The following is a 22482-nucleotide window of genomic DNA, read 5'->3' as shown; positions in this document are numbered from 1 at the left end:
GGGAGGGGGGAAAGTATTTGGATCATTTTCAGACATTGTCTCCTGCCCCTCATTGAAGGAATAGGCATGTAAGGTGGCAGAGAGAGCAGAGGGTGGAAATATTTGGAGTTGCTGCTTTGGTCAGCTTTTCAAAGTTCTCAGATTTTTATTGAGGACAACAAAGAAAATTGATGTTTTGCAGCTTTCTGCCCCAAGACAGATTTATCTCTTCTCTCCTCAGCTCCCACTCGAATCTGGAGCTACTGGAATTTTGAAAGTGTCTTCTAAAAAGTTCAGTTTCCTTTCTATGAGCCACCAAAGACTGTGGCAACTAGTTAAGTGTTTATGGTGATTGGTGTAAGTGCATGAGTCCTGAGGTCCCAGATCTGGAAATTTTGTTTTAAAATTTTCTCAGTGGTGATCAGAAAATGGAAGGAGACAAGGGATAACAACAGAGAAATATACACAGACGCAGCTCTCCCAATTCAGACCTTTGTTTATGTTGGAGGTGGAGAACTAAGGCCCATAGAACTAACCCACAGTGCCACCCGTTTCCCCATGTATGTAGTATGTATGTATAAAAAAAATAAAAAGATAAATATTATATGAACCAGTTGACAGTGGAGCAGACTTTGAAGGCAATGAACTCTACTTTGTTTGTGGGGTTGAACTAGATGATTTTTAGGGTTTCCTTCCGAGTCTCTCTTTCTAAACGTGCATACACAGAAGTGATGTCATCAGTGTGGCATGGAAAAAAAGCGTGCTAAGGCTGCAGAGATACTATACACCTAAAGCACACCAGTTCCCCCAAAGAATCCTGGGAGTTGGGATGGTAGGGGTAAACAGCTGTTCCTAGGATCCTATTTCCAGTGGAGCTTATGAATCATCTAGAAGTCTTCCTTGAGAACCAGGGTCCCTCTGGAGGTATTTGCTGGCTCTCTTCCAAAGACGGTGTGGGTGGAATCTTGGTCATCCTTATATTAAGTGCAGTGCATATTTCATTCCATATTAATTAACATAGTAATTTGATTTCACCTGATTTGGGGGATGGGTGAGAAGAGATGGTCCAGTGCTCTTATATATTCTGGCTTTGTCGAATAGGATTTTGTGTGTGTTCGATTAGAGAGAACTTTAAAAAAATGCAACATCGATGGTATCTAACACCATGGAAACTTTCAAAAATGTATAAAAATGTGTCAAGTAATTGTTGGAGATGCGGGGACTCAGGAACATTCTACCATATGTGGTGGACATGTAGGAAAATACAGGTATTCTGGGAGAGTATACATGCAGAACTGCAAAAAATGCTAAAGATCTCTTTCAATAAAAAACCAGAGGCCTACCTCCTGGGAATAACAGATTTGGATATTCCACAAAAGAGGAAGGGTATCTTTTTATATGCGACGGCGGCAGCAAGAGTTTTGATCGCAGCAAAATGGAAGAGTAATGAAATCCCCTCTATACAAGATTGGATCCAAAAGCTGACAGAATATGCCGAATTAGATGGTTTATCAGAAAAAATAAAGAATAAATCAAAACAGGAATTTGTTTCTAAATGGGAGGTTTTCAAAGAACATCTGAAAAATAAATATAGTAGTTTAAATTCTGTTGCAGCATTCGAGGAACTTCAGTAATAGTTGCTAGGTAGATAGAAGAAATTAGATTTATTGAGAGTAAGTTCAGTTATGAAAAAAATGTGTATTGGCAATAAGTAATATGAATCTGAAATATGAAATAGACGGGAAGTTGAGTCTTTAGTGTTAAGACCAATAGATGTTTTATTGTTTGCCAAGAAAATTATGTGTCTATGGTTATTTTTGTAATTTGTGTGTAATTTGGTATTTGTGTTTTTTTTGTGGGTTTTTTTCTTGTTGTATAAATAAATATTTAAAAAAAGAAAGGATTTTGTGTGTGTTTGTCCACAGATACCTTTGGAGTTTCAAATTGCTCCTGCATAGGTTTGCGTGACTTCCACATCAAAAGAATAGAAAAGGAATGTATAAGATGCTGTAATTGGGCAGAGTACTGATTTTAATGTCAAAATGCAGGACTTGCCAACCTGACGCCCTCCTAATGCTTTGGGCTACAATTCCCATCAGCCCCAGCCAGCACACCTGGCACTCTTCAGATGTTATGAACTACAGTTCCCAGGCTGGAGATTGATGGGGCAGAGGTTGACAAAGTCTGTTCTAATATTCCTGCTGCTGCTTAATTATTTTTATTATTTTAAATTGTGATAGTTTGTATTTAGTTTTTAACTGTGGTATTTGTATGTTGTTACAAATGTGTTTAATTTATAATTGTTGCAACATTGCAAGAAAGTATTTCCCTTCCCTGAAATGTGTTTAAACAAATGGTAAATACGCCCACAAAAATAACTTGCCTGCAATGTATTTATTTACCACTTGCCTGCTGTGAGCTGGAGCAGGAATGGTTGGAGAGATACATTTGAATATTGGGTACCAAGGAAGGGGTGATGTGACTCATCCTTCCTCTGCCAGTGTTTTCACTCACTTGCATGTACGGTACGTTTCTGGCAGTGGATGGCTACCAGGCCAGTGCTTAAATGCAAGGCTGCTGTTATAGAAAAATAGGCTCCTATGTTCTTGGCATTCAGGGTGCAGCAGGAGAAAGGACAGATGTGTTTAAGCAGGAGAAGAGATGGAGGATAAGGCTGTTCCACCTTCACTGTCAGAGGCAGTATGCCGCTGACTGCCAGTTGCTGGGAATTATGTTTGGGGAGAGTTGCAGTTGTTCTCAGGTGTTGCTTGTGGACTTCCCTTTGGGGCATCGGGTTGGCCATTGTAAGAACAGGATGAAAGGCTAGGTGGGCCTCTTGCCTGGTCCAGCAGGCCCTTCTTATATTCTTTTTCTTATATTCTGATTCCTCTGTGCTTCATCCATCCATCCAGATGCAGGGATGAGCACTAACTTTAAAAGGGGATTTGATAAATTCATGAAGAGTAAGGCTATCAGTTGTTAGCAACCCTGATGGCCGTGCTCTCCCTTGGAGGCAGTAACGCTTCTGAATACCAGCTGCTGGAAACTGCAGGAGGGGAGAGGGCTCTTGCACTCATCACCTGCTCGAGAACTTTCTGGAGAAACCCAGTTGGCCACAGTGAGAGCAGGCTGCTGGGTGATGCTGGGCCTTCGGCCTGATTCAACAGGGCTCTTCCTATATTCCTAGGAGAGCTTTGAGGGTGGCAGAGTTGGAGGAGTAAAGGTCACCAGCCAAGGTGTTGGAAGAGATCATGGTGGAGAATTCCCCCTTCCCTCCAGTTAGGTTGAATTGGCTGGTAACCCATTCCCCGCAATGCCCACCCTGTGCATTTGCTTCCCTTGCTCTTCTAGCATGCGGCATGGCTCACTTGCTTGAGCCATTGAGAAGGATTTCCTCTCCATGAACTTGCTTCTGAGATGAGCCTGTGGTGTGTTTTATATCCCATCTTGCTTTCAAATTGCTTGTGGTGCTTCCAGAGTGGCTTCTGTGGCCCTCCCTCTCCTTCTCCCATCCCCACAACAAAACTGTGAAGTAGCTTAGGGTCTGGGATGTGGGTTAAACCACTGAGCCTAGGACTTGCAGATCAGAAGGTTGGCAGTTCGAATCCCTGCTCCGTTGCTTGGTCCCTGCTCCTGCCAACCTAGCAGTTCAAAAGCACGTCAAAGTGCAAGTAGATAAATAGGTACCGCTCCGGCGGGAAGGTAAACAGCATTTCCATGCACTACTCTGGTTCGCCAGAAGTGGCTTAGTCATGCTGGCCACATGACCCGGAAGCTGTACGCCGGTTCCCTCAGCCAATAAAGCGAGATGAGCACCGCAGCCCCAGAGTTGGCCACGACTGGACCTAATGGTCAGGGGTCCCTTTACCTTTACCTAGCTTAGGGTCAGATATACCACAACTGGCCCAAAGGTCCTCTTTCATCACCAAGTGGGGATTTGAATCCTGGTCCTCCAAGTCCTATCCCAACAACTCCACTCTGATTCTCTCCTTGGGCAGTGAGTTCCTTGTGTGAGGATTTCTCAGATGCAGAAGCTTACGTTTTCCTATTTGTTTGCCGCGGTAGTAGCAAACAATTTCTTCTCATGGCTTATGCGCTGGTCTACGGGCAGCATCGGACTCTCACACCCATTTTTAGGCTCCTATATGTTTGGGGTTTTTACTTGCTTGTAACAGGGAATGCCACATGCAGGCAAACTCTGGATTGCAGAAGGTTAACCGCATGTCTGAAATCCACCCCACCCGCGTCATTACATGCCCTCTGTGGCTTCTGGTCTTTGCTTTGAGCTGCTGTGCTTTCAGGCGTGCAGCGCCAGCGCTCAGTAACGAACCTGCCTCCCGCTTGCTGCGTTATAACTGCATCGGTTGCATCGGAATCTCGGCGCTTTGGGTGCCTCTTTAGTCGCCTTTTGCACACCTGCTCCATCCAAATGGTTCTTTCCTTAACTTCACTGCCTTAGCCGCTTCCTTCAAGTGCGGCAGGGAGGAACCTCGGAGCTGAGGGGCGGGCGTCGCTTGAGTGTTCCCCCCTCTGCTGCAGAGACGGGGCTGCTATGTAGTCTTTCTGGAAGTCTGGATAGAGAGATGCTCCGCAAAGCAGAAGCCACTTTTGCCCAAGTCACGGCTTTGGCGTAATAAAGAGCTGGGAAGGAAGCGCTGTCTTCTGCATGATTTCCACCCACATTGCTTTAGAGACGCAACCGCGGTCGGTACTGACACCACCAGCAGCCCCGGAGGTCAATGGGACAAATTGCAGAGGGCGAATAAAGGACACAGAGGTCGAACGGGTGTCAAAAAGGGCTGGGGGCGGGAGAAAAGTGCACAAAATTTAATCAGGCTAATTAATTTAATTGAATTAGCCACATTTGTCACTATTGTTAATTTCTGTGAACAGAAGTTGGATTACCACTCTTGCATCATTGCCTTACTTACCTGCATTGGAGATGAGTGGCTTACCTGTACACAGCATATGGGAAATAAATAAAAAAGCTGAAAGGAAGCTAAGTGCATGAGCATGTACAGAGTGCACATCCCTTGTCCAATACAGCAGTGTTCTCATATCCTGATGCTTTCTTGCTTTAAAAAAAGTGTGTAGCTGCAGAGCTGTTTTGCTTCCTTTTTTTTTAAAAAAAATAATTTAATGCATCCTAATAATGTGGTTGACAATTAATAAATGCATTTATTTATGTATTGATATATCTGGACTTTATTTCATTTGCATTCCTAAGAATTTCTGAGTTTGGGGTTGATACACAATTTTATAAGCTCTTTAAGAGATCAATTAAAATCAGATGTCATCAAAGTCCTGCTTTAGAATACTTCAATCTATCTACCAAGCTCTGATAGGTTTCTGACTATTCTTAATGTTTCTGGCTGTTTATTTATTATTTTTATTGCATTTACATCCCACCTTTTCCTCCAAGATGTTCAAGGTGGTGTACATGATTTCCCCCCACCGAATTCCCACAACAACCCTGTGAGGTAGGTTAGGAAATTCCCAGCCTCCCTGCCATGTGACTTTCAGCTTATTCATGTTTTTATTTGATTTATTTTGCTCTCTCGGAATGGGTTCCAGCACTGGATTTGTGTGTTCTTGTGTTAAAATGTCATACGGGCAACAGCCACTCTCTACACATCCTAGAAACTTTGATGACATATCAAAAATGATCTGGATGGCACTTTTAATTTTTTTAATCTTTTTTTTTTTTTTAAAAATTGCATTTATATTACACTCCCCCCCCCCAAGGGAAGGCAGTGCATGTGGTTCTCCCCATCCTTTTTATCTTCACCACAATACTGTTAGGCTGAGAGAGACAGTAACAGTCCCAAGTTCATCCATTGATTTGAAACCCTGGGCTGGGTCTAGACACATCATCGAAGCGTTTCAGTTACGCATTGTAAATTTAAACAGGGAAAAACGAGACTCCACAGCGCCACCTGGTGGCACAGTGTTATATAGCATATACTGTACAACACATATAAATTGCTTTTTCTTTGCCAATTTAGCCGAGTCCCTGGTTTCCTGGGTTCTAGTCCCTGTGTGCTATCACTGTATAAAAAGGGTTTGTGCAGAGAGCTTGTGCCAGTACTTCCAGGTAGAAGTTGAGTCACTGCTGGCTACGTCACAAGTTTTTGTTTTGGTTTTGCAACATGTACGTGATGTTGCCATCCTGCACTTCTAAAAATGTTTTCATCCAGATTTCTCCTTGCTGCAGAAAATCCAATATGCAAAAATAACCAATTATCATGACACAGCTGCTGCGGGTGTGGAAGCACATTAGTGCATTTTTGCAAGCTGGAAAGGGAGTGTTGTCACATGCGTGGTGACATTTCAGTGGTGGTCACGATTGCTATCATGGTTGCCAGAGAATTCCAACAAAAACAGAAAAGGAAGTGGGAATCACTACAGGTCTACTTGTTCATCTATGGTTAGGAACAGAAGTCAGTTAAACAAATGCAATCAGTAGATACAGATCTCACCATCCGAACACAATGCATGATCAGAAAAATGTTTGTTAGGGGAGCATTCACAAAGCAAGTCGACAATTCTCATTGATTCCTATGGCAAAATTTCTAATGTGTTTTGGGCCATGTTAGCTTGTAACTAACAATTTCTTTATTTCTACATTGTTTTGCCAATCAGAGCAGTCAGCATTGGTCTAGATGGGCTCTAGTGAACTGAGTCTGCATAAGCAGCTTCACACATTTAAGTCTGGGACTTGCCAATCAGAAGGTCAGTGGTTCGAATCCCCGCAACGGGGTGAACTCCCATTGCTTGGTCCCTGCTCCTGCCAACCTAGCAGTTCGAAAGCACCTCAAAGTGCAAGTAGATAAATAGGTACTGCTCTGACAGGAAGGTAAACGGCATTTCAGTGTGCTGCTCTGGTTCGCCAGAAGCAGCTTAGTCATGCCGGCCACATGACCCGGCTCCCTCGGCCAATAAAGCGAGATGAGCACCACAACCCCAGAGTCGGTCACGACTGGACCTAATGGTCAGGGGTCCCTTTACCTTTACCTAATGCTCTTCCCAGTGCAGTCTGCCAGGGGTCTTCCCTGACATCTTTTCAGCACCACTTGACCTCCCCACCCCTGGCTTTCAATTAGACTGAAATGATGTTGCTTTTGTCATTAGTGTGCTGCCAAAGGTTTCTGTGGCTGTTATAGGAGGTTGCTTTGGTTTGTGTGTGGCTGTACAAGCACACATTGACCGTACATTTACCCCCCCCCCCAAAAAAAAAGAATACCGGGAACTGTTTTCTACAGTTACAGGGCTACAATTCCCAGAGCCCATAAACTACAGTTCCCAAGATTCTTCTTTTGAGTAAGGGATAATATGCTTTAAACGTGATTTAAATGTACACAGCCTTGGTTTTCAATTGTGTTGTCAGTCACATGTAGACCTTCGGGGAGCTCACCACTAACAAGTCTAATAAGTAAGAAGAAGGACATAAGAAGAGCCTGCAGGATCAGGCCAGTGCCCCATTTAGTCCAGCATCCTATTCTCACTTGCAGTATGTGTGTTCATGTGTGCTAGGTTCCATCCCTTAGCCCTGGCTGAGCCAGTTGTTGTTTAATGTTGCTAGAGAGGGGCATTATCGCTTATGTATGAAAGATCAGGATGCAACCCTGTGACATGGACAAAGGAGGACCATTTGCATTTTTTATTTTTATTTCTGCAAAGCTCTGGGTTTGCAAAATGCCAGTTAATGTTTTGAAATCACTGTATTTCCAAAGAACGTCACCCAGACAAAAGCCTCCTCTCTGAGCACAGCCTGGTTGGTGATGGTGAAGGACTTTGTTGGGCTGGACGCCAAGTTCTCAGGCTGTCTCTGTTTTTCTCCCTCTCTTGCTTTACTTTGTCTGTTAATGGAGCTGCTGGCCAGTGTGCCTACCTGCAGGGACCAAGCACGTTTAGCAAGGGAGTCCAAACAAATCTGAGTGAGAGCTCAAGAGGACAGGCATATGACTAGAAAGCCGTCTCATCAGTTAGGGTGGACGAACCATCAATTTCACTTTCCGTTTCTCACTTTCCTAGTTGTTAACATCACATTTCAGTATCAACTAGCAATTAATTTTTGTTTTTAATTCTCATGGGACTCTTTCTCTCCCCAGCAACATTATTTGGAGCAAAATTCTAACACAGTGGTACCTTGGTTTTAGAACAGCTTAGTTTATGAACAACTTGGATTAAGAATGCTGCAAACCCAGAAGTAGGTGTTCTGGTTTGTGAATTTGCCTTGGAATAAGAACATGTTTCGCTTCCTGTTGAATGTGTTCCATTTGTAAATTGAGTCCCCCACTGCTTCCTCTTGAGTCTGCCGGCTGCTGAGTCCCGAGCACCCACACAACACAGAGGTGATATTTGGAGCTTTAGTTTTTGCTATTTTTTTGCATTTTTGTTTGTGTGGCTTTTTCGGTTTTTTGACTGTGACTTATTCTTCGTTTTGTGGGACTGACTTGTGACTGTGGATTGTGACTTTGTTATTGTGACTGTGTGGAACCCAGTTCAGCTACTGATTGATTGTGTGACTGCAGAAATGGAGCCCAGCTCTGAAAAACAAACAACGACTATCATCAGTGCACATAAGAATAAGAATAATTTTAATTTTTATCATCTACAATGCTGTCTTATTTATTTTATAGTACACTTCACTGATTATTGCTTTCATTTTATGGATCAGTGGTCTCGTTAGATAGTAACATTCATGTTAAATTGCTTTTTTAGGGTTTTTTAAAGTCTGGACTTGATTAATCCATTTTGCATTACTTTCTATGGGAAAGCGTGCCTTGCTTTTGGAACGATTTGGTCTTGGAATAGACTTCCAGAACGGATTAAGTTTGGGAACCAAGGTACCACTGTACAAAACTGGACCAACAAATGCAAAACTCTTACCATCAAATATGTAATGGTCACTGATGTCCTTGATGATGCTGCCTCCATAGTTTACAAAAAAATGTACTAAGAATAAGGAGTCAAAATTCTCACTATTTTATTATTTTGTGATATCTGATTATGGCCTTCCAGGTTATTATTTTTAATTTATCAGTTGATAAGTTGTGGAAGACATATACCATTTCTATATGCAGTTTTGCCTAATATACCAATTTTTGCACGCATTTCACTAATACAATGCATTTTGGGGTATATTATTTTTGCATACAGAATCCATTTTTATCCATATTCTCACCTAACATGCCCCTATATGGCTGGGGAACTGTACAGTATTCCTAAATTCAGAGAAGTGTTGGTTTGCATATTGTTTTGAGCAGTACAGTATTAGAACAGTTTGCAAATGCAAACCAACTTTCTTTCACCATCCTTGCCTTCTGGCTACCTTAGGCAGAAACCCATTTTGCTGCAACATTATGGAGGAAGCCCATACTTTCGTTGCAAAACCAACATTATGGAGGAAGCCCATACTTTTGTTGCAAAACCAAACCTTCTTGGTTTAAGAAAAACAACAACTGACGAGCCCAGTTCTGAAAAACAAGGATAGCAGAACTGGGTGTTCTCACACTATTTGCAAAAAAACACAACCAGCCAGGAAAACCACACTCCAGAAAGCTAAATAGAGCAACCAAGCAAATAGGAAGGAGGAGTTAAGTGACCAAGTGAGCCTTCCTTTCATCTCCATAGCAGTTGAAACTGACCATTCTCTAGTCTAGTTAATGTCAACTCCTTAACCGCTTGGCTGCAAAATGTCCCAGGTTCAGTTCCTGGAATCTCCAGATATGGCTGAGGACATGGGTGTAGCCAGGATTTTTGTTAAGGGGGGTAGGCCTTTTGTTTAGGGGGACAGAACTTCAGTTTGCTATGTATTTTTATGTATTTTATTATTTTAATCATTGATTTTTAAAATATTTATTTATTCAAATCATCAATTTCAAAAACCATCTGTCAGAGCTGCCTCCAGGTCCCAGCTCACAGAGGACCAACGCTAGGCTGTAGTTATGTACAAAAGTCTTTATTGAGATTCAGTCTCCATTTCAAAGCCGCAGCGTGCAGCTCTACGTCCCGAGCTTAGACCGGCGAAGTCCTGTCTGAGTCTCCTCCCCCTCCACACCAGTTTAAGACTCTCGCTTTGCTCCACCTCTTCCTAAATTCCTTTCTCCTCTGTGCCCTCCTGCCCGCTAGGGTCTCATCCTTCCTGGACTCCTCTGACGCTGACCCTGACGATTCTTGCCCCTCCTTCCGGCGGGCTTTAGGACCTGGTTCCCTATCCGGGCTACCTTCTGTGCCGCTCGCCTGTACCTTTGAACTTGGCGCGCGCGCCCAGCCTGCAACTTTCCTCTTAACCGTTAACTCGCTCTCCGATGGAGGCGTGGTCCACCCTGACTCATCTTCTCTCGCTGGTGGTGCATATGTGGGCTCTGACACCTGGGACTCCTCCCCCCCACTACGCTCTGGTGGGGAAGCTGGTCCTGATTTGCAACTGCTGCTCTGGGAGTCCCCGCTGGCCCCTTGCTTCTGGGGTGTCCCCCTTGGGTCGCCCCTTGCCCTGCCCATCGGCGCCCCCTTCTGTGAATCTTCCGATTCGCTGGAGAGGCTCATGGAATCTATCGGGCTGCTGTCATATTCTCCTACGCTGCCCTCGGATTGCTCCCCCTCGCTTTCCATCTCCTCTCCTCCCTGCGCTCCCGCTGAGTCCCTGACATCCATCCCCCCCTCGAAGCCCCCCCTTCCCCCCTCCCCCTCTTCTGGCGTGGGTTCCGGGTGCTCCAATGCTGTGGGGGTGCATGCCGGATACCGGTCTTCCCCCCTGGCATGCTGCCAGTCCGTGACGGGTACATCGACGTCGCTCTCCTCCGCTTCCATCTCGTTGCCGGCGTGCTCGAAACCAGGATCCTCCCCCAACCCGTCCATGCCCCCTTGTTCCCCCATTTCCTCTGGGTAGTCTGCGTGCCAGGGCCCTCTGAGCAGTCTCCTGCGCCACTCCTCCTCGGGTTGAGTGTCCCACCAATAAGAGCGCTCCGCACCCAAGTCTGAGACCGACCCCTCCGGCGAGGTAGTCTCTGGAACCGTCTCCTCAACCGAGGAGAACCCCTGAAACGTACTGGCTGAGAGTGTGGGGGTGAAAAGATATTCGTCAAAATAATCCTCCGGCATGGGCCTGTGTGGGAAGAGTGCGTGGAACTCGTCTTTGAGGTAGTGCTCCTCCACCGCATAGTACGGCACCCAGCTGTTGGCGCTGGCCGGGGCACCTTCCCTTGCGATGAGATATTCGACTCCCTCTTCCCCCCATCTCGAGTCCAAAATCTCCGTCACCTCGTTGAGTGGCCCCGCCCTCGGCGACCCCCCTGTCATGGGTGCATCTCTAAGCGGACTGGGAGCTGTTCCTGGCTCCTGAAACCTGTGAGGTGCCTTGTAGGGCGTTAGCACCGATCTATGAAAGACCGGGTGCATTCTGGAACCCTCCGGTAGTGTCAAACGGAAAGCCACTGGGTTGATCTGTGCCTCGACTAGGTAAGGGCCCAACTGCTTGTGTCCTAGCTTCTTCTTAGCTAAGGACCTGGCCGGCACTGCCTGGGCCGCTAACCAGACCCAGTCCCCTACCCGTATGTCCTCCCCCACTCTTCTGTGTTTGTCTGCTTGCATCTTGTATACGTGTTTTGCTAGGTCTAACTGTCTACGGAGCTGTTCATGGACCTCCTGTAACTCCTCTGCCAATGCCTCTGCTCCCTGTGGCTCCCCCTCCCCCTCTTTCTCTAAGCCCGGGAAGGTCCTGGGATGTCGCCCGTGGTTGGCAAAAAACGGTGTCACCCCCGTGGACACGTGTTGTGTGTTGTTGTAGGCAAACTCGGCCAGGGGCAGATAGTCCACCCAGGTCGAGGGCTGCTGGTTGGCGTAACATCTCAGGTACTGCTGCATGACGGCGTTGACCCTCTCCGCTTGTCCGTTGGTCTGCGGGTGTCTTGCCGACGCTAGGTTGACCTTGACGTTCAGGATCCCCATCAGCTTCCGCCAGAAACTCGAGATGAACTGGCGCCCCCTGTCAGACAGGATAGACCGTGGCAGGCCGTGTACCTTGAACACGTGGTCTATGAACAGCTTGGCCGTCTGTTCCACTGTGGCCACCTTCGCGCAAGGAATGAAGTGCGCCATCTTGGTGAACATGTCGACTACCACGAGTACTGCTGTTTTGCCCCTCGAGCTGGGCAGGTCAGTGACAAAGTCCAAGGCTACCCTCTCCCACGGTTCGGACGGGGTCTGTAGCGGTTCTAACAGTCCCGCCGGCGGTCTGTGTACTGGCTTGGCCCTTTGGCAGGTGTCGCACCTCGTGACGTATTCCGCGACTTCTCCCCGCATCTTGGGCCACCAAAAGTCTCTGGCTACCAATTCCACCGTCTTTTCCTTGCCGAAATGGCCGGCGCTGGGTGCGTCGTGTAGCTGTTGCAGTACTGTCGCGCGGAGTTCATCTCCCGGTACGTAGATGGCCCCCTTGCGGAGGAGCAGTCCGTCGCGTATCTGGAACTCGTCGTCCTTTGCCGTGCCGCTGCGCACCTCCTCCATCTTGGAGCGCGCGAAGGAATCTGTTCGCAGCTCGCGCCGTATCGCTTCCAGGTCTATTGTGGCAGAAGCGCATGCCCACGCCTTGGGTGCGAAAATGTGTTTGGCCGCTACCGGTGCTGCTTCCTCCAGATACTGCGGCTTCCTGGATAGCGCATCAGCCATGACGTTGTTGTCTCCGGGGATATATTCTATCCTGAAGTCGAAATCCGCAAAGAACTCCGCCCAGCGGATGTGTCTCTGGTTCAGGAACCGCGCCGTGCGCCAGTACTCCAGGTTCTTATGGTCCGTGCGAACTTGCACCGTGTGTTTGGCTCCGATGAGGAAGTGCCGCCACGCCTTGAATGCTGCATGAATGGCCAGCAACTCTCTGTCCCAGATGGTGTAGTTCTGCTCCGACTTGCTGAGTTTCCTGGAGTAGAAAGCACACGGCCTCCAATCCCCTTGCGGGTCTCGCTGCAACAGGACTGCCCCCACGGCTCTGTCGGAGGCATCCGTCTCCACCCTCATGGGCTTGCTGGGGTTCACATGCAGCAGTTGTTCCTCGGAAGCGAAAAGACGCTTGAGTTTCTGAAAGGACTGCTCCGCCTGGTCCGTCCAGATGAACTTCTTCTTCTTGGAGCTGAGGGTGTCCGTGATGGCCGCCGTCTGCATAGCGAAACCCTTGATGAACTTGCGATAAAAGTTAGCAAAGCCGACAAACCTCTGGACCTCCTTCCGATTGCGCGGGCTCTTCCAGTCCAGTACTGATCGTACCTTGGCGCTGTCCATGGCGATTCCCTTGTCGGACAGCTTGTAGCCCAGGAAATCCACCTCCGTCATGTCGAACTGGCATTTCTCCAGCTTGGCGTAAAGCCTGTGCTCCCGTAGTCTTTGCAGGACTTCCTTGACATCTCTCTCGTGAGCCTCCTGCGATTCCGAGAAGATCAGAATGTCGTCCAGGAAGCAGACGCACTTCTTGTATAGGAGCCCCGCTAACACGTGATGCATGAAGGCTTGGAAGCAGTGGGAGCCATTTTGTAAACCGAAAGGCATAACCCTATACTCATAGGTGCCCAAGGGCGTGAACATGGCCGTCTTCCACTCGTCGCCCTCCCGCATGCGTATAAGATTGTACGCCCCTCGTAGATCCAGCTTGGTGAAGATGCGTCCCTTTCTCACCGTCGCGAGCAAGTCGTCGATCTTGGGCATCGGGAAAGCCGTGGGCTTGGTTTTCGAATTTAAAATTCTGAAATCAACTACAAGCCTCTTCTGGGGCGTGTCTTTTTTCTTCACAAAGAAAACAGGACTGCCCCCCACTGCTTTGGATTCTCGGATGAATCCCCGCTTCAAATTGTGATCTATGAACTCCCTGAGCTCTTGCAGTTCGTCTTCAGACATGGAGTACAGTTTTCCGGTCGGCAGCGTTGCCCCCGGCAGGAGGTCAATCTTGCAGTCGTAGGGTCTGTGGGGAGGCAGCTTGTCCGCTTCCTTCTCGCAGAAGACCTCCAAAAACGCCTTGTACTTGTCGGGTACAGCTTGCAGCGTGCCCAGTTGTAGCTGTGGGTCATCCTCTTGCCCCTCGTCCTCCTGGTCAGTCATGATGCAATGTTCTGCGCAGTAGGAGGAGCAGAAGGTCAATTTACGCTGGTACCATGCCAATGCCGGGCTGTGCCTGTCCAACCAGCTCATGCCCAACACTATGGGCGTGTCTGACAGTTGGGTGACATTGAAGCTGATGACTTCGCGGTGATTTCCAATTCGCATCACCATTGGCGGCGTTTGCTGTACCACCTGTCCCCCCAGCAATTCTCTTCCATCGACTGTCACTACTTTCAGGGGCATCGTGGCAGGCAGGAGCGCTATGCTATGTTGCTTGATGAAATCCACCCCCATAAAGTCTGCATTGCTACCAGAGTCAATGGTAATAGGCACTTCCATGGTGAGCCCATTGGGAAGCTGGAGTGTTGCGGTGAGCTGCACCACTGGTTTGGGCGGGAGGGGGTCTGTGGGCTGTAAGATTCCTGGGGACTGCTTCACTGATTCGTCTGGCTGGGCCCCAGCGGCTCTGCTTCCAGCCAGACTTCGTCGTTTCCCTGCTGCAGTTCCCTCTGCTGAGCTGCTTCTGTTACTTTTGCTGAGGCTGCATTGTGCTTGTGGAGCCTCTGGGGGCACTCTTTTGCCATATGCTGAGCACTTTCGCAGATGTAACACTTCCTGTTCCCTCTAGGAGGCTTCACCTTGGCTGCTCCTGGTGTGAGGGCTCTGGTCGCTGACTGAGCCTTGGCACCACCTATCTCCATCGGCTCCTCTCCCCCTCCCAGTGGAGGCGTGGATTGAGCGCGCGCTGAGTCTCTGGGGAAGAAAGGAGGTGCCCTTGCTGGCGTGCGTCCCCAACGCCCTTCATCTTTGCTCCAGGGACGTTCTTCCAGCCGCACACCAATCGTCAACGCCTTCTGGACCACTTCTTGAGTGCTCCGTGGCCTCTCCCCCCTTGCGATTTCGTCTTTCACAGCCCCATTGAGCCCCTCCCAGAACAGGTCCCTGACGGACGCTGAGTCTTTTTCCCATCCCAGCGCGTTGACCAATGCAAAAAAGCGGGAATGATATTGCCTTACAGTGGCTCTGCCTTGTTTCAGACAGTGAATCTCTTTTCTAGCGACATCGACATCTATCTCCGATAAAAAACAATCGTCCATCGCCTTAATGAAGGCTTTTGCGTTTTGGAGGGCTGGATCATTATCTCTCCACAGATTGCGCAACCACGCTTTAGCTTCTCCATGGAGATGCGTTAGTATGAAGCCTACTTTCTCCTGCTCATCTCTAAAGTCCTTCTCCAGCAACTTTAGCGCAAAAACTACGTCTGCTCTGAAGTTAGGATATTGCTGCAGACTCCCATCGAAATGCGACACCAGGCTCCCCCCTCTCTTCCCGAGCCCGATCCCTTCTGATTTGGCTGCCGGTGGCCCCTGTTTAGTCAACATTTCCAACCTGTTTTGCAGATCCTTGCAGACAGCATCTGATTCCTCTTCTCTCCTCCTTGCCGCTCGTATTTCTGCGTTAAGTTGTACCACGGCTTCTTGCAAAGCTGCCAGTCGTTCTTCTGTAGTCATCTTGTGCTGCTTTTGTGAGCTCGCGAAGCACCAATCTTCGCCCCTCGCTGCGTCCTCTCACGTTGCGAGGTTCTTTGAAATTTGAGACAGGACTTACTGTCAGAGCTGCCTCCAGGTCCCAGCTCACAGAGGACCAACGCTAGGCTGTAGTTATGTACAAAAGTCTTTATTGAGATTCAGTCTCCATTTCAAAGCCGCAGCGTGCAGCTCTACGTCCCGAGCTTAGACCGGCGAAGTCCTGTCTGAGTCTCCTCCCCCTCCACACCAGTTTAAGACTCTCGCTTTGCTCCACCTCTTCCTAAATTCCTTTCTCCTCTGTGCCCTCCTGCCCGCTAGGGTCTCATCCTTCCTGGACTCCTCTGACGCTGACCCTGACGATTCTTGCCCCTCCTTCCGGCGGGCTTTAGGACCTGGTTCCCTATCCGGGCTACCTTCTGTGCCGCTCGCCTGTACCTTTGAACTTGGCGCGCGCGCCCAGCCTGCAACTTTCCTCTTAACCGTTAACTCGCTCTCCGATGGAGGTGTGGTCCACCCTGACTCATCTTCTCTCGCTGGTGGTGCATATGTGGGCTCTGACACCTGGGACTCCTCCCCCCCACTACGCTCTGGTGGGGAAGCTGGTCCTGATTTGCAACTGCTGCTCTGGGAGTCCCCGCTGGCCCCTTGCTTCTGGGGTGTCCCCCTTGGGTCGCCCCTTGCCCTGCCCATCGGCGCCCCCTTCTGTGAATCTTCCGATTCGCTGGAGAGGCTCATGGAATCTATCGGGCTGCTGTCATATTCTCCTACGCTGCCCTCGGATTGCTCCCCCTCGCTTTCCATCTCCTCTCCTCCCTGCGCTCCCGCTGAGTCCCTGACACCATCATTCAAATCATCAATTTCAAAAAATCATAATCAAAACCATCAATTTCAAAATACAGTGGTACCTCGGGTTACAGATGCTTCAGGTTACAGACGCTTCAGGTTACAGACTCTGCTAACCCAGAAATAGTACCTTGGGTTAAGAACTTTGCTTCAGGATGAGAACAGAAATTGGGCGGGGGCGCGGCGGCGGCGGCGGCAGTGGGAGGTCCCATTAGCTAAAGTGGTACCTCAGGTTAAGAACAGTTTCAGGTTAAGAACGGATCTCCAGAACGAATTAAGTTCTTAACCCGAGGTACCTCTGTAATCATGATGAAAACCATTGATTTCAAGACAGTCATGATTCAAAAACACTGATTCTAGAATCAGCATGATTTAGATCACTGATTTCAAAATAACAGTGATTAAAATAATTGATTTCAAAATAATGATGATTTAAAATGATTGATTTAAAAAAAATATTGATTTAAAAATCCGCTTGGCTATGCTCATGACTAGGAGAGATTCCCTCCCTGAAACCCTAGGGAGCTGCTACCAAGGCATATGGGTCAGTTGTCTTACACAGTAAAAGGCATCCATCCACCTAGGGGCCCTTGAGCCTTCGGCAAAGTGCTGTATTGCCATCCTCCCCACCTCACCCCACCCCAAAAATCTGACACAGTTGAGGTTGCTTGTACAGGAAGATGCCTCCTCATGGCTGGTCGGGATGCCTGCACTGGTCTCTGCCTGGAAGCTGCTCTAAGGACCACTTTGTTCCCACTCTTGCAGCAGATCTCAGCAGAGTCCTTCCAAGGGCAAAGCAGCTGGGGGATGACGACGCTCCAGGTGTTGTGGGAGGGTGCCAATGCCTGATAGGTGAATTTTGCATGCCTGGCGAACCCCTAGGTTCATGAAACCACCTGTGTTCATGAAAAGCATCTGTAGCTCAGTGGTTAGAACATCTGCCTCACATGTGGAAGGCCCAGGTGCATTGGATGAGTGGTCTGACTCTGTACAGGGAAGCTTCCTGTTGTCCTATCTAATCCATCCCATTATTCAGAACAATGAGGACTAGAATCTTTCTTTGTTTCATAGCTTCCTGGTAGAGCACATGCTTTACATACATAAAGTCCTCAGCATGACTGGAAAAGACTCCTGGGGAGCTGCTGCCAGCCAGTGTAGGCAGTATTGAGCGGGTTGGACGAATTGTCTGTATGCTGCTTCCTAATGCGACTGCGGAAGGTCCCAGATAAAAATGCGTCACTAGTTTAAAATGTTGTGGGCGGGAGGTAGTGTGAAAAAGCAGCAGCTAGTCAGAGGAGAGACTACAGGGCTACCTGAATGAACGGCCTGACCTGATACAAGGCAGGTTTCCTATTCTTTATCACCAGTTCGGAGCACTATGTACACAGTCTCTCAGTGGACCAGTCCATCTGATTCATCTACATGTTGTCTGTAGAGACTGTGGAAGCATTTTGAAATTCTAAGTGCTGACATTCACATTGTTTTGTGCACATTACTTGCCTGGAGACCTGCATTGCAAAATGAAGAGAAGGACAAAATTCCGAAGGATGGTTTTGCTTCAGTATGCTTATGGTTTTGGAAAGTGTACTTTAAGTAGGTTCTCCTTCAAATGCAAACTGAATCAGATTTCTCCTTTAAATCTTAGTTCAGCAAGAGCCCTAAATCCGCTTTATTTGCAGCACTTGGGTTTTCCAGTATGTGATTGAATCCCACCTGCAAAATAGTGACACCCTGGATGTGCCCTCCAACTGCCTCAGCTGGATTTCCATCTCTGTCACCGTCCTTTGGGTTATGACTGGAAAAGGTGCAAGCTTTTAGCTGGTGGAATTTTCCAGTGGGAAACGACTCTCTTTTTCTTCCCCTGGGCTGTGAAAGAGCCTCTACATAGTCCTTCGAGAGATGGCGCAGCACACTCCTGCAGTCAAGCATGCTTGAAAAGGACAGAACAAAAGGTGCCCTTGAGCATAGATGGTTCAGCGCAGTGCTGTGGCAAAGAGGCAGCATCTTCTCCTTCATGCGTTCAGTGATGGTGGCAGGGAAGGATCAAGTTGGTTCTCTGGATTGCCCTTACCAGATCTATCTGTTTTGGTTTGAAGCCTGGAAGTGACATCCCTCTGATCCACATCCACACCCTGCACCTAAACTGCCTCACAGGGTTGTTGTGAGGATAAAATCAGGAGGAGGAGAACTATGTAGCCAACTACAGCTCCTTGAGGTGGGATGTAAATATAATAAATAGCATTTTTGTACCACGCTAAGTGTCATGGAGAATCCTGAAAACTGTACTGGTGACCTCTACAGTTGCAAGCCCAACTTAACAAACCACAGTTCCCAGGACTCTCTGTATGTTAAAGTGATATAAGAATGCTTGACCTCTGTATATCACCGGAATACAACTTGCATCATCCCTGACCATGGACCATTCTGGCTGGGGCTGATAGTATTCATAGCCCAGCAATTTCCAGAGGGCACTCTGTTGGCGTCCCCTGCTTTAGATTTTCTCGGTACAGGTTTTGGGGTACTGTCCTGGATGACACAATTGTGATTGTGTGGCAGAGTGGATGACTCATTTTTCTAAGAGGCTGCAGTTTTGGAATAGCTAGGGACTAGTCTCTCTCTCAATTTCTCTGTCATTTCCCACTCCCTCTCTCTCACACTTTGGGTGATCTGCTGCTAATTGCGAGAGGTGCTTTGCCCATCACATCAACGAAACTCATCTTGCACTTACCCCCCCCCCCCCCAATTAATGCAGAATGCAAGAGTTAAGTCCCCTGATGTTGGACTACAACTCCCACAATCAGGGATGATGGGATGTTGTAGTTCAACAACATCTAGAGACCCAAGGTTGAGAAAGGCTTATTTGAATCCAAATGAAAGCAGGAGAGTCTGATTTCCTGACATTGCTGTTTGTTCGTTTTTATCTAAAAGCAGCTGTGGGTTGTGACAGAGAGAGCAGTCTCTAACTGGAACAGAGGTACTGGGAGGAGAATAACTTAACCTTTCTGCCTGTGTGGTTTCCACAGTCTGCCTATCCCCCTCCTCTAATTTGCTTTTTTGCCACCCTCTCGCCTCCAGCAGAAAACATTCAGGTATATTCCTCCACTGTTAGGATAATGGCAGCTTTGAGGTGTGTGAGTCAAAGAGTGAGTGGTTTCTCTTTGTGGGTTGTGGGTGGGGATTTCCCTCATTTTTATGAGGGTGACAAAACACTTTGGAGCTGGATTTTGCTAGTTTGCTTTGCTAACTCTCTCTCTCTCTCTCTCTCTCTCTCTCTCTCTCTCTCTCATTTTCCCTCTTTCTCTCCACCATTTTGTGCTTCTGCACACCTGACAATTTGAAGAGCGGCGAGGGCTTTTGGAGATTATCTCTCTCAGAACCATCCGGAAGGCCAGAATGGTTCAGGTAGGAGGATGTGTTGATTTTTATGTTATACTCATGTTTAAAATTATTTATAAGTTACTTGAGGCAGCTTACGTGGCATAAAAACACATTTTCCAAAAGAACCCTGTTGAGGTTGTTTATGTGGGTGTGGTATTGTTCAAAATATTTAATTTAATTTATTTATTTCAATCAATTTATAAGCTGCTTGATTGTAAACAAAAACAAAACCTCAAAGCAATTTACAAAAAGGATAAAACAATAAAATGATCAGTAAATAAATAGTGGTTTTTGTTTTTGTTTTTTGCATGACTTGCTGCAAAACTTTGTGGTGTCCGGTTATGGAAGGATATGCAAAAAGAAACCTGCATTTTTAAAATTAATGCAATGTGATATACAAGGCTGGTGTGTGTGCTGCCATTATGCAGGAGTGTAGAAAAGGTTGATGTGGTGTTGGATTAAGAATTCAGCTGCCTGAGAATCTTGGCTTTAATTTCATTTATTAAAGGTTTTAGTCCTCGTGAGTTTCTGCACTGCATTCATGAAAATGAAAATTCCCAAACCATAAGGAAAATTCCCAAACTAGATTAATAGTGGTGATAATGATCATATGTTTGAAAGTGGGCAGGTAATATGTCCTGAAATTTCAGAAGGAAGATTCAGAAGGCTGAATATGTTTCCATTGTCAGGACATGGGGCTTTACTATCTTATGAACATCAGAAATGCCCTGCTGGAAATGTCTGAACTCAAAGTCAGAACAGCTGTCCGTCTTCAGATCCTGGACTCCAAATTTCTTTTCACACTGGAGAAAAAGAAAGCTGGCATCTTTAACTCAGGTTCTCATATGCTCCTTTCCTTCCAGATCACCTGCTTGCTGAGTCCTATGTTGGGCAGGAGGACTCCCCAGATATGCACCAGGGAGCCCAGAACAAGCGCCGCCTTTCCCTCATTTCTGACGGCAAATTCGAACGCAGCTTCTCAGAGGAGCGTGGCGAGAAGCTGGCAGGCGAGGGGCCCAAACCACGGGTCTACACTATCTCCGGGGAGAGGCCTATGCTCTCCCAGCACCAGAGTGAGAGCATGGAGCTGGTGGTCATCAAAGGGGCTGAGGCTGAGGAGGAAGAGGCGGAAGACTGCTCCCAGGGCCAGCCTCTCCAGAATGCGGTCAGCTCCCACAACATTGGGAGGCACTGCAAAGGGAGCTGGGCAAGCAGCCGCCAGGTCTCCAAGGAGTGCCCCGGCTGCACCCACCTGGCTGCTCCTTCCCAGCATGCTTTTGACATAGAGCATCCTCACCCCCACCACCCCCATCACCACCACCACCACCACCAGGCCGGCGAGACTGGCTGGCGCCGGAAAAAGCTGGAGAGAATGTATAGCATTGACCGTGTGTCAGGTTAGTAATGGAATAAAAGAAACCATTATAGCTCAAATGAAAGGCCTGTGCTCTTGTCTCCAACAGTGGGTAGTCTGATTTCCCTGGAAAAAATGTGGGTGTGGTGACACCCAGCTCCTGTAGCCAGTGTGGTGTAGTGGTTAAGAGCAGTGGACTTGTAATCTGGTGAACCGGGTTTGCTCCACATGCAGCTGCTGGGTGACCTTGGGCTTCTCTCAGCCTCACTCACCTCACAGAATGTTTGTTGTGGGGGAGGAAGGAAAAGGAGAATGTTAGCCACTTTGAGACTCCTTTGGATAGTGATAAAGCAGGATATCAAATCCAAACTCTTCTTATTCCTTGCAGCTAGCAATTGGAGGGTGAGGCAGTTTCTGCAAGTGGAGGTTCCACTTATTATTTACACTGCTGCTCCACTTACTTTTGGCTCTTGCTCCACCCACCACAGGCATGTGGCCCCCAGAAGGTTTGCTAGGAAAGGAAATGTGGCCCTCGGTCTGAAAAAGGTTCCCCGGCCCTGCCATCTAGGATTTAGCTCCACGCCCAGTTAGATGTTGTGATCTGCATTATGGTTGGATGGCAGACAACTCTCTGGTTTTGTTTATTAAAAGATAAAGTAATGTACAAGTCATGAAACTTCTGCGGCGGGTAACTTAGTAAAGGAAGGGTACTGGTGGAACAAATAGCATGTTTTTTTCCTCCTCCCCAGGGGTCATTTGAGGTCAAAGTGCCCGTTACAGAGTTTTAATTAATTTTGGATTCTGAAGCTCTGTAGTCAAAGGATAAGAACATAAGGAAAGACTGGCTACTAGAATAGGTTAGTGGGGTATCTATCATCCTGTTCTCACAGTATCCAGATGCACATTATGGAAAGCCCCAAACAGGAGCTGAGTCCAATAGCACTCTCCCACTTGCGAACCCAAGGAACTGGTATTCAGAGACATACTGACTCCTTTAGTGGAAGGAGAACATAGTCATTGTGGCTAGTATCAGGTTCATATGGGGAGATCTTTCAGGTATCCTGGGCTCAAGCTATAGAGCCAGCATTGCTGATAACCATTGATAGATCTGTCTTTCTTCATGGAGCTGTCTAATCCGCTTTGAAAGCTTAATGAGGCTGAAGTCCATCACCATCTTTCTGTTCCCCTGCTGTCTGAAGTGTTTTCTTTTGTCTGTCCTACTTAATTTCATCAGATGATCTGCTCTTCCTTTCATCCCATGATAACTCTGGTGAGGGAAAAACATATCTCTTTATGCTTTGTCCACACCAT

The 22482-nt window shown here is 47.5% G+C and overlaps 1 protein-coding gene across 2 annotated transcripts in view; it reads left to right on the top strand.

Moving 5' to 3' along the window:
• The window catches only part of NSMF (NMDA receptor synaptonuclear signaling and neuronal migration factor), a 62257-nt gene that overhangs the window by 5706 nt on the left and 34069 nt on the right, over positions 1-22482 (top strand). For both annotated transcript variants that reach the window (XM_079961565.1, XM_079961564.1), the window contains exons 2-3: positions 19780-19841; positions 20681-21214. In XM_079961565.1, coding sequence (XP_079817691.1) covers positions 19780-19841; positions 20681-21214 — 596 coding nt within the window. The remainder of the gene's footprint in view (positions 1-19779; positions 19842-20680; positions 21215-22482) is intronic.

This window comes from Podarcis cretensis, assembly GCF_951804945.1.
Source record: "Podarcis cretensis genome assembly, chromosome: Z".
NCBI lineage: Eukaryota > Metazoa > Chordata > Lepidosauria > Squamata > Lacertidae > Podarcis > Podarcis cretensis.
The sequence above is the reverse complement of the archived record's forward strand: the minus strand, read 5'-3'. Positions and strand labels throughout refer to the sequence as shown.